The 15628-nt window shown below is 35.0% G+C and overlaps 3 protein-coding genes across 8 annotated transcripts; 2 read left to right on the forward strand and 1 right to left on the reverse strand.

Moving 5' to 3' along the window:
• Positions 1-228: 228 nt before the first annotated feature.
• On the reverse strand, positions 229-5781 carry LOC105832268 (protein fem-1 homolog C). Of its 3 annotated transcripts, none has more exons than XM_012673069.3 (9): positions 5327-5569; positions 4344-4845; positions 3282-3590; positions 2816-3179; positions 2689-2749; positions 2414-2590; positions 2072-2320; positions 1777-1902; positions 229-1703 (listed from the first exon to the last, which is right to left on the reverse strand). In XM_012673069.3, exons 2-9 carry the CDS (start codon positions 4789-4791, stop codon positions 1470-1472), a joined length of 1968 nt encoding a protein of 655 aa, XP_012528523.1. In that variant the 5' UTR covers positions 4792-4845; positions 5327-5569; the 3' UTR covers positions 229-1469. The 3 variants fall into 3 exon arrangements, with proteins under 3 accessions (XP_012528523.1, XP_012528522.1, XP_012528521.1); XM_012673068.3 differs by having other exon boundaries at positions 5284-5569; XM_012673067.3 differs by lacking the exon at positions 5327-5569 and adding an exon at positions 5666-5781 and having other exon boundaries at positions 387-1703.
• A 130-nt stretch (positions 5782-5911) lies between these two features.
• Positions 5912-9652, forward strand: LOC105832269 (luciferin sulfotransferase). Of its 3 annotated transcripts, none has more exons than XM_036286025.1 (7): positions 5912-6706; positions 7028-7570; positions 7929-8025; positions 8125-8281; positions 8360-8480; positions 8653-8747; positions 8830-9652. In XM_036286025.1, exons 2-7 carry the CDS (start codon positions 7396-7398, stop codon positions 9145-9147), a joined length of 963 nt encoding a protein of 320 aa, XP_036141918.1. In that variant the 5' UTR covers positions 5912-6706; positions 7028-7395; the 3' UTR covers positions 9148-9652. The 3 variants fall into 3 exon arrangements, with proteins under 3 accessions (XP_036141918.1, XP_036141919.1, XP_012528525.1); XM_036286026.1 differs by having other exon boundaries at positions 5912-6047; positions 6463-7570; XM_012673071.3 differs by having other exon boundaries at positions 5912-7570.
• Positions 9653-10089: 437 nt separating this feature from the next.
• Positions 10090-15397, forward strand: LOC105832267 (DDB1- and CUL4-associated factor 10). Of its 2 annotated transcripts, XM_012673066.3 has the most exons (7): positions 10090-10354; positions 10447-10923; positions 11015-11128; positions 11218-11415; positions 11504-11675; positions 11885-12100; positions 12181-15397. In XM_012673066.3, the coding sequence occupies exons 2-7, from the start codon at positions 10718-10720 to the stop codon at positions 13366-13368; spliced, it is 2094 nt and encodes a 697-aa protein (XP_012528520.1). In that variant the 5' UTR covers positions 10090-10354; positions 10447-10717; the 3' UTR covers positions 13369-15397. The 2 variants fall into 2 exon arrangements, with proteins under 2 accessions (XP_012528520.1, XP_028047809.1); XM_028192008.2 differs by having other exon boundaries at positions 10090-10923.
• Positions 15398-15628: the final 231 nt, after the last annotated feature.

A 15628-nucleotide genomic window follows, 5' to 3' on the forward strand; every position in this document is an offset into this window, starting at 1 on the left:
AAGCTTTTATAATCCCCAAAAAAGGGTTCAATCATACATTTAAAAGATTGAGAAACGCGCCATATTCTATAATATTTAGATACAATCTCAACAAATCTCTCAACATCCGAATCACAAAAAATCAACATCTTCAACATGCACAGTATAGAATATAAAAGCACTCTGTTATAAATCCAATAGCTAAAGAAATGGAGCCATTGGATAATATTCTGAAAGTTAACTAAATAATTTTTTTATTAAATAAACATTATATGAATACGTATTTGCAAAAGAGCACCACACAAAATTACGATTTATTTTGGAAAATGTTTTAAAATTAATATTAGCTCCTTCTAAGGTGTTAATAAATAATTTATTAACAGAGCAAAATTTTATTGATAACCTAATATTTTTATTTTTATTGTTTGTATCTTCTGAAGAAAACAAGATCGAAAGAATTTCCAAATATCTAAAAGAGCTAGAATGACATCGATATATCTTACAATTTATCACATTGACGTCAATGTTCATTTTTTTCATTGCACAGTTATTTTTAAATCAATATAACGTCAATATATCACAACTTTTGAGTGCAGATTTCTTTCAAGCAATATCTTGAATAAGAATAGTTGTCAAAATTCTTAATATTTAAATTACGCAGATCACACACTATACAGAAGTATGTAAAACGATATTGCAAAGTATCTAATCGAAAAAATTAGTTTTTATAGAAGCATTCTTTTCTCATTCAGTCTTTTCACTTTGATGTCTTATGTTGCATGTGATCGTATTTACAATTTAGATAGTTTATCTCATACTTAACAAAAGTTAAGATTCTAAAAATAGTACTTTCTTTATAATTAAGATTTTGACATGAATATCGCAATTTTATAACATTATGTTTTCCATCTAGGATTTACTTATAATTAGTATGAACTAATTATAATTAATATACATCATTGTTCATTATTACATGTGAAGATAAATATATCGATAAAAAGGAGTCTAGTCTTAACCTTGATAAACAGCGTAGTTTCACAAATAAAGAACAGTTAAATTCACATTCCACATTGTTGCCAAGGAATTAGGATTTAGTAGCCTCTCCCCCAACCCCGCCTACACGTTATATCTGTTCCATATAGGTTTTTGATTTGCTATGAGAAGTGACATCCATCCCAGAAAAGTGACCTATCTCCTGTTTACAGTATTAAATGAGATTTATAATTGAAGTTTAAATAAAAAAAATGTTCCATTTATGAAACATTTTTTTGTGAATAATTTTTAATAAATGAACGATGGCTAATATTTTGTAGAGGTAACTCAGGGCCGCGATCTTGACAACATACGTCAAAATCAAAGCCACCGAGGCGGACTCCCTCCATCGGTATATGTAAATCCTTTGATATTGTCGTACATTTTGGAATTATAACAAAATATTGCACGAGCGTTTTTAATAAACATCCAATAATTTAAGAATATTATTATCAGTATCATTCTCTATGAGGTTCTCTATGAAGTTCTAGAAAATAACGTAACGTAATAGGCAGTTCCGTACTACGGATTCCATATTTGCAAACAGCTTGTGCCGCTTGACACTGAAGGCTAGTATAATTAAGAAGGTTTACTCTATTTAACGGATTAGAGGATATCAGTTGCGCTGGAGTCTCTCCTGCCTTATTTGGCGTATCTAAGTGTGCACCATAATCCAACAATAATTTTACTATCTGTTACAAACAGAAATTCTTAATATTTGCCATAAAATTCTATAAAATTCTGGAGTATATATCAAGTACTTACAGGATTGCGGAAGTTGTATGCATGACTCGCTATATGTAAAGGAGTTGACCGTGATTTATTTCTAGCATCGACGAAGGCCCCACAACGCAAGAGTAGTTTAACAACATCAAAACGTGGAAAAAGTGCCTGAAAATATATATGCGCACATACGTGTATTTATTACATATGTATTTTCTCAACGTGTATCGAATAATTAAATTCTAATTTGTAATCAATTTTTTCAGAGCAGCATTCAGGAACTAATGATTATTTAATTAAAAAATATTAATTATTATAAGTAAAACTTCATACATACGTGCATTTCATCGGCAGAAGTAAAATAACTAGAACTAATTGTATTTAAATTAGAAACGCAAAGATGGAGAAGCGTATCTTCCGTATAAACGGATCTTGGGTTTTGTTTTACTAAATTCCGGACTAGTTGATACATTAGAGCTTTATCCTCGTCAGAACTGGCCGTTTCTATCAATAGGTAAATAAGATGCGTCACACACTTCAGGATACGTTCGTAACTATCTCTTTGTCTCTTATGCACGGGACGTTTCTATAATATTGACATTCGTATAATTAATAATAAATTAATACGCAGTATATACAATTCTTTGTAAAAATTTTAATATATGCAAATTACGTATACCTCCAACAACTCTCTAGCTTCCGTCAATTGACTGCAAAGTAATTTAAATATCGCCACCACATCACAAAATCGCGGTATCTGTTTTTCTCGTTCCATCATTTCTAACGATTTCTCATTTAGGTCTACCATAAGCCTTACAAGAGCTTGCGCGGTAAAACAAGTATCCGTGTATAAAATCTGCAAAAAATAAATCAATAGAATTTGATTAATTCATATACCAAAAAGAAAGAAAAAATTATGTCATACTTATGACTTATATAAAATGTTTTACGCACCGAATCTTTTTCTACCCTAATTTCTAACGCGCGAAGCCACAGATCTATACAATGTTGATATCTAAAAAAAATTCACATTAAATATTTTATTATATTATGTATATATCTTAAAAAATAAAATATTTACCTTAATGCATCCGCGTACGATGCACCTCTAAACATCAGCCGAAAGAGAGTGTCTTTATGATGCGGACTTAATATTCTCTCACATATTAGCAAACTTTGTATTCTCATTGCATCTAAATCAAGTGAGATACCGTTTAACTCTTCAAAATTCGAAAATTCCGTGGCGTTTTTATAAGCTTCGCGTTTTGGTAACACAGGTCTCTTTGGCAAAGGCACTCCGTTGTCCGAGTTGACCATTCTGAGCATCATCGCTGTCCTCCAATATTGCAACGCTGTATGCGTGTCGCCGTTATCGTCGAAAAATGTAGATCCCATTAGCTCGTTCGCATCTGCCAATCTTTCCGCAGAATATGACACGTTGTCCACTAAATCATACATAAATATCATATTTAATATCGTAAAACAAAGACAAGAGAATGTAAATTTTTTTTATTCATAGAAATAAAACAATCATTAAATCATCTCACCTAAATAATCAAATATTTCATTAGCTCCTTTAAGGCAGGCAGTCTGGAGGGCATCATCATTATAACGAGATCTAAGATGAGGGTCCGCATTATGTTCTAAGAGTAGTTTAGTAGTTTGAAGTCTGTGCTCTTGAATAGCATAATGCAAGGCAGTTTTGTTCTGAATGTCAGTGGCATTCACATCCGCACCATGTTCCAACAAGAAAGTGCATAACTCCACACTTTGTACAGAATTTATTAAACACGTTCCGCCATTATAATTTGCTTTTAATATATCGGCGCCATTTTCCACTAGATAAGAGACAATATCTGAAAAATATATTTTATCTACGTTCAAAGTCAGTTGAGAGAGATAACTTGTATTATTTAAGTGCAAATAATCATACTTACTACAGCTAAGATTAGATTATATTATACAAAGAAAAATGTAATAATAGGCAAATGTATCCTTAGTATATATATCCTTAGTATATATATCAGAAAATTATATTATAATAATTAATAATCAAATTTTGGAGATGTGCAAAGATCAAATAAAATCATGCACTTGGTTATTATTAGCCCTTTAATAATAATTTGGTTCCTTTAATAATCTCGCAAAGTAATTAGCACAGACTGCAACACTTGTAAAGAGTCTAAAAGTAGATCTGACCTAGACCCACATACAATCATATTTCTGTTCTAATTTAATTTAATCACAAATATATATCGCTCTTATTGTAAAATATCTATCTATTTAATACTTTAAATGGAACAAATAATTACTTCATAAAAATTATAATTTTATTTTAATTGAAAAGAGTGGATAAAAAATATGTTAAAGTAGAATAAAACTATTATGTTTCAATTATCTCCATTCTTCGTTTTAAACATTCTTTTCAATAATCTGAATATTTAGAGAAATATAATTTATATATATATACAAACTCATATATCCATTTCGCAAAAATGTTTTTGTAATGTGATAGATACATGTATAATACATCATTCATTTTCTCTTATAATTCACCTATTTCCTCTTCTCAATTGTATTGTAAACAATTTATAAATATAATTTATTACCCATGTGTGTCATAAAGCATGCAGATCTGACAGGAGTAGATCCAGAATCGGAGACCGCATTGACATCAGCACCATGGGATATAAGGCATTTTATAACTTCCAACTTTCCGGACACCGCAGCACACCACAGTGGGGTAACACAGTGAACTGACCTATCGTCTGGTACCTCATACTTTCCTCTCTGCTCAAAGTCCGCGTCACATTTCTTTATAAGATACTCGACGATCTCTACGTGGCCCCTCTTGCAGGCAATAAACAAAGGGGTGCATCCATCCTTCGAGACACGAGACACAATTTCCTTGCGCACCTCCCTCTTGTACTTTTCCAATCGATTCCTCAATGAATAAGTGAGCTGCGCTCCAGGCGCAATATATTTACACTCGTGAATGAGATCATGAAATAATTGATCCATGGAAAAGTTCCAGCGGTGACTATTGCCAATCCACATTGCCCACTTCCCGAAGCGGTTCAAGCGCAGCACCGCTCCTTCTGGTTCATCAGCCTGAAAGGAATCTTAGATTTAGGATATATGAAAACACACTTCAAAGTAACAAAACACAATTGTTTAGATCCACTAAATACAAGTATACCTGTACTACCAAGTCTATTCTTTACAATTGTATAATGTTATTCTTTCTATATTTAAGATAAATACAATAATATAAAGTTAAAAAAAAAGAAAAGTAAAAAGTACAACAAAAAACAAATTATTCATTGAAAATAGTATGTAACATTTATCACAATTCGAAACAACACTAAATATCACAGCTCGTTTGTTATAATTTATAATAATACATTCACTTTCGAATTGATAAATACATTTATTTACGCGAGAAAAGCGCGGCAAGCGTTAACATGTTCTTCCCACAATATTGATTGAATGAAAAGTAAAAAAAAAATACAACCACAAGCTCTGATAGGAGAACAAAGTATCCTATACCACAGTTTCCTACACGAGTAAACGAATGAAAATTCGCACGCACAGGTTCCCATTCCTTCAAGGTTGCTTCTCGAGCGTGTAAAAAGCAACACGTTTCCTCAATCTTTCTTTATCTCGAGACGCATGTTCAAGATTTTTGCGAAAACTCAAGGATACGGAATTGCGAGCACACATACACATATACACATACACAAACGCACATTTACACACACATGCACATAAAATTCTTATAGGACACACGTCGACGGGACGTCATCCGTCACAAAGCAGCGTGTGCGCGTAAACGGAGATAAGACCTAACCTCCAAATCTGCGCGAATGTCGGCGACTGTCACGTTCGACGGTCACGTGAATCATCGGAACGAGTCTTACAACAAACTTACCCGTGACATGAACGGTCATTCACAGGCGAACGGGAGCATCCGATTGCCGAATGCATCGGCAATCACGACGTAGCGCACAGCGCACTCGTGAATCACAGACTGCAACACATGCAATTGATGCAATCAATAAACCACGTGATCGTCGGAGAAGGGAGCGTCACGTGACGTGCTTGCGCGCAGCCTTCGCAGCGCGCACTCGATTCGCTCTTGCAAATTTTTTTTCGCAAAAAATCTTTTTATCTTCGATTTATTACGTCAATATTATATATTTATTATAGTCATGTGAATATTTGTTCATTTTGCTTTGTTTCTTCTTTTCGTTGATTTTTTCTAAATTTTGGTTTTATTAGTATTGCAACTGTATAACAAAACACACACTGAGGTACAAATTTGCTAAAATACAGAAATATAATTATGTTAGACTATTATATAATAGTTTATTATAAAATAAAATTTATATTAATATTATAAAATACTAATATTAAATGCTCAAGTTGATTGCTAGAATGTCAAAACTTATTGTTATCATGCTTAATTAAACTATATACACTATTTTAATAATATCTAGTCCAACATAAATGATTGTTTTTTTAGCGATTTACTCGCTAATTAGTAAAATCTAAATTATAAAAAACATATTTCTATAACTTGAACCCGGATATTTCGATTTGAAGCGTTCAATCGACGATCAAATTGTTCTCCAATCGGCCTCTCGTGGCAATAATAAATCGTTTCTTTTACATTGTATTGCTACTTAATGTTTTTTTGTAATAAAAAAAATGTATTTTTGTTTACAGAACGGAAATGCTAAATGCACTCAACGTGCAATCGGCTCCCAATAAGAATGCAGCCGGTTGACTTTCTCTGAAAGTGAAATCTGTTCGACGAGAAAGTTAATAATGTCCCAAATAATTTAAATATGCGCAAATATTGCTTGCGCTTTATACTTCCTTCCGCATAATCGTTTGACAACGACTTATTGTTAATGAGGAATTTTTTCGCGGTATATGAGAAAACAGGAAAATAAAAACTTAATTAGAAGTAAGTATAAAGAATTAAATCTAATAATATTGTTATTATAAAAAAAACTAATTGTAAATAAAGGCTAAATAAATAATTTTTATTTTTTTACAATCTAGTATCTAAAATTTCTTGTAAAACTTATTTGTGAACTGAAAATTGCAGAAATGCTAATTAACGGATTTAATCCTGTGCACCTATGATATGTTTTTTCAATTATTTCATAAAACAAATTAAAATATAGTAAAACACACAGTTACATACATACATAGAGAATTCTAACAAAAAAAAAATTCGCAATTATAAAGAAAGAAAAAACTATACAAATATATTTGCTATTAGTTGTGACAAAGAATCACCGCTGGGTGCAAGTAATAAAACGGAATTAATGATTTTACTTAAAAGACAAATATGAAAGTATGAAAGTAAGCAGGAAAAAAGAACAGTAAAGGACCGGTAAAAAGTATCCCAGCCGACAGTGGGTCGTCGGATTCGAACGGCCAGGTGTATTCATTTCTCTGCAAATCGCGTGTGCAACAACATCCGAGTGTGGTCCGAGCGAAATTAAAATCGTCTGCATCTTGATATCCGCATAAAAAGCGAGTATCAGTTATAGAATTTTCAAAGTTAAACCTATTTTTAAATCGCTCGTTTAACTTTGTGTTAAATTTCTTCTTGCAGTGAGTAAAGGATCGATCGTGTTTTCGACAATGGATGACGAGACGGGAGAAAAGTTAGATGAGATATTCGGGACTAAGCCCAGCCTCGTAAAGGTCCAACCCAGCCATTGTTTATTACCGCCGAAAATTGTCTTCTACGCGCAAAAAATACGTGACATGCCGGTGTATGAGGATGACGTTTGGATGATCTCGTTTCCTCGAACTGGTGAATATCGCGGTGTAACGCAATTCTCTAAGTACTTCTCTAAATAATTGCGCAATAATTAAAAAGAATTTTTAATATATAACTGAAAGAAATTGCAAATTATTCCTACTAATTTTATATAACATAGTTACAGTGTTTTTAACTAATTTCAATCAAAAGAATTATAGCAACATGTCAAACCATATAATTCGTCATCCTTAATCTAATTTTTTCTTTTTTCTTTGTACTTTAAATTAAAGAGTAAGTTAGTAATTCTACTCGTGTTAATAAAATAGATACTAAACGCCGATTAAGTTGATCAAAGTTTACTCCAGGTGTTTTTTTTATTTTATTTTTTCAAATATCATTTAATATTCAGGAAGTCACTGGGCGCAGGAAATGGCATGGTGCATCGGACACGATTTTGATTATGAAAAAGCTCGCACGATCATATTAAAGCGAAGTCCTACCCTTGAGTAAGTAGATTCGTAAGATCGTCGATATTTTTAAAGATATGTTTTGTAAAATGTCAAAAGAGAAATTGTAATTTCTATCCATTATTTTCTTTTTTCCAGAGGTTCGGTTATCATGGTCAACGGGAAGTTTGACGAATGGTTCAAAGATCTGGGTGACTCCGTCGAAAATATAAAAAATATGCCAAGACCACGGTACATCAAAACCCATATACCGTGGGACTTATTACCGAGGCAGTTTCACGAGAAAAAGCCAAAGGTGATGACACGCAAAACGTAAATGAGAAATTTAGAATTTTATACCCGGTACTAACGTATGGCCTTCCCTTTTTCGCAGACGATTTACATCACGAGAAATCCGAAGGACGTCTGCGTCAGTTATTACTATTACTGCAAGGTATTCCATGGTATGAATGGAAGCTTCGACGACTTCGCGGAATTGATGCTGTGTGACAGTGGTACGTTGAACGCGTAATTATCGATTCAGAATGTAATTATTACACGACGAAACTCTTGAAACTTGATATATAGGAATTTTCATAAATTAGCGATCTCCAAAACCCTTTTAAATTTGTAAAATATCAAAGTTAGCATCAAAATTAGAAACAAATTTGAAAAATGTTTGTTTAGTGCCGTACGCTCCGCTTTGGGATCACGTTTTGCCCTTTTGGAAGAACAAAGATCAAGAGAACATACTATTTTTGACGTACGAAGAAATGAAACAGGTAAAAAGTTTGCTCTTCTTCTTTTGCTGCAGATCTTTGCGGTGAATTTTTTACATTGAAACGCGCACGTTACGTTTTACAGAATCAAATGGCGGCGATTAAGAAAACAGCGAAATTTTTAGGGAAAAGCGTGACAGAGGAGCAGGTTATCGGGCTCAGCGAACACCTAAAATTCTCGAAAATATCAGCAAATCCATCGGTGAACGTACAGCTGTTGCTAGACAACACGGACGAGCCGAAAAACGATCCGAATCTGAAGTTCATCAGGAAGGGCAAGGTTGGCGATTGGACGAATTACATGTCAGAAGATCTCGCGCGACGATTCGACAAGTGGACGGAGGAACATTTATATGGGACCGGTCTAAAATTCGATACAGACATTATGCTTGACGAAGAATAAGTATATATGAAACAATTACATGAAAGCTAAATAAATAATTTTTAATGGAAATTATTTATTTGTAAAATATCAAGGTTTAGCATCAAAATTAAAAATAAATTTACTTTTTATTTCAATTTTGCACTGCAATTTGTTATCAGAGTTAAAAATTTCTACTTTTTTTTCAACATTGCCGAAATTCTGCAGTTAAAATGCATTAATGTAATATCATGCTTATAATATGAATAAGTGTCACTTTCATGTATATAATACATTTCAATTATTTTTTTTACTATATATATATATTTACAATTATATAGATTACATATATATATTAAATATCTTAATCATATGTGTATCTTTTTCACTACTTTTTAAAATGTTTTTTTTCGTATCGCATATAATCGTAAGTAAAAGACTGTATTCTTTATGTGAATTATAAATATACTGTTAATATAATATCATTGTAATCAATTGTTGCTTTAAACATGAATAAATAACTTTTGTCAATTTAAATAAAACCAAGTGATTGCACACACATTAATTGATAATTATAAATGATAAAAATATAAGAAGCGCGAAAGGTGAAGCGGCCGGACTATATTAAGAATGTCTTGACTAGTTTTATTATATTTTCCGTTTCGCAATTAGGCGGACCATAATATGTTTTATTTGTACAACTGCTGAAGTATTTTTTTAAGAATAATTTCCTCGACAAATTTAGAATTCATGATTGCCTTAGAAAGAGAGAGAGAGAGAGAGAGAGAGAGAGAGAGAGAACAAGAGAGAAAAGAGAGATAAAGATAGAGAAAACGTGCGCGCGTGAAAAGACATATCTTTCTCGTTAATTACATTTCGCATTCTCGCACACAATACACACACACACACATTCTCTCCCTCTCTCTCTCTCTCTCTCTCTCTTTTCTTTTAGAATTCGAGAACGTTACTTTTGTTGTTTTTAATCGTACAACCCGCTTGTCGCGATGGCGATGGCGATGGCGATGGCGATGGCGATGGCGATGACAGGCAGCAGCGATTCCACAGCGATCAGCAGTAGCGAAGATGGCGCTGATCTGTGTTATGTCAGATTTTTAAAATTGATTTGAACCTTCGTCGGGAGCCCTTTTTCTGTCGAACGCGACGTCGCGCGAGGGACCGATCCGGCCGTTGCCATTTGCGCGCTACGTCGTGATCGCATCGCGAATCGCGAGCGTCGGCGATGCTCGCGGTGAGTCACGTGTAGTAGTCGCGCGTAGCGTTTCGCCCCTAACCTAGAACTACTCGCCCGTTGAACCTTGAACCGTTTTGTCTCTTTCGAAGTCTTCTTGGGATTTTCCTCATGGGACACCGCGAGTCCGCGACGAGGTGCGGAAAGGGTGCTGTCGACTGACCACTGAGCGTTAACGGAAAAAGAGGGAGGATCGGACACCGAGAGACGTGTGACGGAAGATTCTGATCGAGGATTCCTCGCGTGATCCTAGCAGCGAAGACGTGAGTCCGGACTCTCACCCCTACCGATCGTCACCGATCAGCGCGTTGCCGGTGAGCACTGTTCGATTGGATGCGGCTGAGATCAACATCCGGCTGAGAGATGCCAAAGATCAGGATCAAGCAGACGCCGAACAGTCTCTGGTTAAGGCAACGCGAGCTGGGTGTCAAGTTCCCGCTAGGCCATAGCGACGACTTTCACAAGACTCTCTACTCCTCCATCCAGCCCATCACCTCGTGGGACCACGGAGATAATCTGACCGCCGCCAGGCATGGTGGAGTATTCAATTTGGAATACTCTCCCGATGGGTCAGTAGCGACTGCAAACAATTTTTTTCACATTGATGATTACACGAGATCTCTAAATTGAGCTCGAGTTCACGTTCGGTTGATGTTGCAGGTCTCTCTTGCTGGCGGCATGCGAAAAGAAAAGTATTTTAATGTTCGATCCATTATGTAGGAAATTGATACACGCGATAGATAATGCTCATAGTGACTGCGTCAATTGCGTGAGGTTTGTTAGATGATCTTCGTAAAGTTTTTCGTTTAGTTGCGAAGGAAAAATAAGCGGCGCAGTAAAGATGTGAAATCATTGTCGATTAGGTTTCTGGATCAGCGTATGTTTGCAACTTGCTCAGATGACAGTACGGTCGCTCTGTGGGACGCCAGAAACTTGAAGCAGAGGATAAGGACGCTTCAAGGACATTCAAATTGGGTTAAAAACATAGAGTACAGTCCGAGCGATAGCTTATTATTGACCAGTGGATTTGACGGTAGTATATACACTTGGGATATCAACAGGTAAAGTGTTTATTTACATCCCACTTCATTTTTTTATATCTTTATATTGTCTCGATCCTAATCACATATCTTGTAATATGTCTTGCAGTTTTACAGAAAATAGCTTTGTGTACAATCGTGTGTTTCATACAAATGGACTAATGCGGACGAGACTCACTCCCGACACTAACAAAATGTTGATATGCACTACTTCAGGATATCTCATCATAATACATAATCTTAAACTTAGTACATTAAGCCAGGATTTGGCGGGATTCAAGGTACTCATCGTTTCTCCATTACACTTTCTTATAGTGCCATGACCGTAACAATCAGGCGATCAAATCCTCAGTGTATTTCTGTGATGTGCACTTTCTATAATTGGCACAGAAAGCAAACGCACGATTTACTACGCCACGATTGCCACACTTTGATTCTTGTAAATTCAATGAAAAATTAGCCTAAGTCGCTCTTGTATAATTTTTTGCAGCCAAACATGTACAGATTGATGCAGTTATCTCAAACCACCATACCGGTTGCGGCGAGTTACACGCATCTTTTTGCTCACACTCGTACCCATAATAGAGTAGAATTCCTCACCGATTTTCCTATAGGCGACGACGCCGAGGTAATATCCAGCCTACAAGTTCACCCACAGGGATGGTGCGCCCTGTCCCGAAATGTCAGCAGTGGAGAAAAATCGGAGGTTCGTTTCCACGCACGTTCTATCGGTATCAACTTTACTGTCTGCTGAAAACTCTAATTGACAATTTTATTTCTTTATAGTGGACGTGCGTTCACGATATACAAGAACGCGAGCCATCCAGCAATGTGGAACAAGTGAACGAGGGGGAGGAGGGTCGCTTGACGAGTCTAAACGTGGAAGAGTTTGAGGACTTTCCTCAATCGCAGTCATCACGCCCGGGAATGACGTCTTCCTTCGTGATAGAAAACGGGAATCGTGCACGATTAGTGCACGACGTGTCAGACATGAGATCGAATTCGTTCGATTCGCCTATTCGCGTGTCTGCGGACGCTGCCCCGTCGTCTATCAGATCGTCGTCGAGGACAAGCTGGCAGGTGACGGCGCGCCGGAATCTGCGATCTCAGTCGAGGAGCCCGCGCCCGGATAGAAATGAGCGAGTGACAACGAACTTCGACATGGTCGAGGTCAGTTCGAGTACGAGCGCCGCCGGCGCCGATTCTAGGGTAAATGCGATTCACGACGATGATAGACCAGAGGATCAGCACGTAGATGATAACGACAATTCGGCGCACGATGCATCAGCCGACGAGAGGGAATACAGATCTCCCCGATCGCATTCTCAGCTCAATGACTTGCGGCGCCGTAATATGATCGACAATTTCACTAGTGGCAACGTAGAATTGCATGTGAGCACAACTGATGTGTGGGAAGCGCTAGTAGCAATCAGGGAAGCTAGACTTCGCAGAGAACGGGACAGGCAGTTTTATCCATCTAGCGGCCATAGAAGAGAAATTCGGATCCCCAGGTCGAACAACGGCGTGAGCGTCAATCTTCCTCGCTCGTCGCACACGGTCGTAATAATCGGTGACCGTACTCAAGTGCAGAATTTGCAGAACCGACAAAATTTGCAAACCATGTACGCGATACCTAGGAACCACAAGATTCATCAGAATACACCCAGGTTGACGCACTACATCGAGGAGCCTAATGTCGGCTCCGGTTATATCAAGGAGTTGTGCTTCTCGGCTGATGGTAGATTGATATGCTCGCCGTTTGGTTATGGAGTGCGATTACTCGCGTTCTCGAGTAACTGCTCCGAGCTATCCAATTGCGTTCCACCCGCCAACGAGTCGGTACTGCTCCACGAATTAGCGACACATATTGGCCATTCCGATATTGTTGTTAGCACGAAATTCTCACCTAAACACTACCTGCTTGTGTCTGGTTGCCTCAGTGGCAAAATCGTCTGGCACCAACCGGTGGTTTAGCTAAATGAATAATTGCTATAGGCGCTTTGTTATTTTTCATCGACCGGTCTCCTGGTAGGTAGATATATTTTACCGCTTTGTACACAAGATCACGCTGACTGCAACGTGTGTGTATGTGTGTGTATATGTGTGTATGTGTATGTGAGATAATCTTTTTGTTAACATTATATAATTTATATGATTATATATATATATAATTACATAATTATATTTTTACTTGATATATGCCTTTTTAATGAATGTTATTTAATATATTATGCCAATATAGTGATACATGTATAGATATGTATGCAGTCCACTTTTTCTACTACTTAATTACACCTTTTATTTCGAGAGAAAAGAAGTTTTGCGATATTTATTTTATGTTTCAGTTTAAAAAAAGAAAAATTACCACTGCTTAGTAGCATATCCATATATGTAATTCGTGATGGCGTGATTCACACGTGTACACGATAGAATGTATTAAATAAATAATTATTGACATCTTGTTGCTATTTATCATGATGATGGCGATATGAATAATGAGAAAAAACATTACATTCTTACGATCGTGTTAGTAACGTGATCAATTTTTTTGTGTTCTTATTTATTAGTATGAAATGGTACGGAGAAAGTCCGTGACATTTCATATATGCACGTAAAGAGCGTAAAGACAAGTGATATAAGTATTCATGAAATAAATATATTTCTATCACTTATCTCTGATTGATAATAAATACAAAATCAAGAATTAAATTCTTGATTTGTTGTGCAATATATTGCAGATGCCCAATGTTTTTGATCTTATTAAAGGTTAATACAAATAAGTTGAATATTATCGCTCGTAAAAACTCTCTTAACGAGAAAGATAATTCTACGATTTCTATTTCTACGTCACTAGTTGTAATGGCAAGTTTTTTAGCTTTCTGAAAAATTATTTCTTATTAAAAAGAACCCTTTATTTCCTTCACGGAAGGAAAAAAAAGGATAAAAAAAGAAGGAAGGATTAAAAAATTAAGTTTTCTTTTCATTTATTCATATTTTTGGTGCGCATTTCGTAAAAAAATTTTTTTTAGAATAAATTTTTGATCAAAGAACTGTCAATACCGTAGTGATATGAAAAATACAGTCGATGATTGTGTAAACATTTCATGAAATTTCTAAATATGTAACAAAACTTTTTAATTATATTTTTAATTGTCCAGTCCAGGATTGGCGTTGCATCAAAGTTATTGTAGCTTCATTAAATCGTCAGAATTTTTGTTTATGTCTAATAAAATTGTCGCTAATAGTAGAAAATGCGAAATTCATGCTTTATTTCTTCTTTGCGTGTACCTATCCAATATTACTGTCTCGTAAACACGCATTTTATAGTGTAATAAAGACTTGTTATTACGGGCATTTTTATCATGAAAGAATTTGAAAACAGTTATCAAGTCGAATTCAAAGCTATATTGTAATTTTTTGCAAGAATGATATATTTAAGAAAATCGTGTTTTTCTCTAATCAATTTACATTGTAATTTTAAAATTATAATGTACGTTATTTTTATGCTTAATTTTTCATCTATAAAAGAAAATAATATTGTAATACAATAATATTTCATATGATATTTAAATATCCTTTATATCATCTTTGTAAAAGTGAAAATTTAAAAGCAAAGTTATATCTGTTAATTGGAATAACATACTTTTCTCACATTTTCCCGAGAATGTCCGCAATATATTTTAATCGTATTTAATACGATAAAAAGAGAAACCTAATTGGATTATTTACGCGAGGTGAAACATGAAATTAATCGACTGTTACATACACGCAATAGTGCAGTAAATAGTAATTTGCAATACTGTATGTATAGAAATAGAAGAAGTTATCGATTATTTATAGAGATAATATATCATCGAGGGGTACATACAACTGGATGTATAAAAATCTGTAATTATTTAAACCTCTCCTCCCCCAATAAAAAAATAATTAACCAAGTGTTCAAACTTGTAACAAGATTTGTATAATTAATAAGAATATATAGCAGATCCTGTAATTTAAAAAAGTATATATATATGTGTAAATACGTTGTATTATCCAATAATCTCCGCGTTTAAATCGTTTACCATTTACAGCTGTTCGATACGAATTATATTCACATAAACATACTTTCAAGTTTTAGATCAGTCATCAACAGATTGTCACATTAGCAGCGAGAAATCGCATTAATTATCTTTATGTATCTTTTTTTAATGGCACGTCAAAATAGAAAAGTTTTTTATACGCCATTATCCTA

Source organism: Monomorium pharaonis, chromosome 4 (assembly GCF_013373865.1).
Source record: "Monomorium pharaonis isolate MP-MQ-018 chromosome 4, ASM1337386v2, whole genome shotgun sequence".
NCBI lineage: Eukaryota > Metazoa > Arthropoda > Insecta > Hymenoptera > Formicidae > Monomorium > Monomorium pharaonis.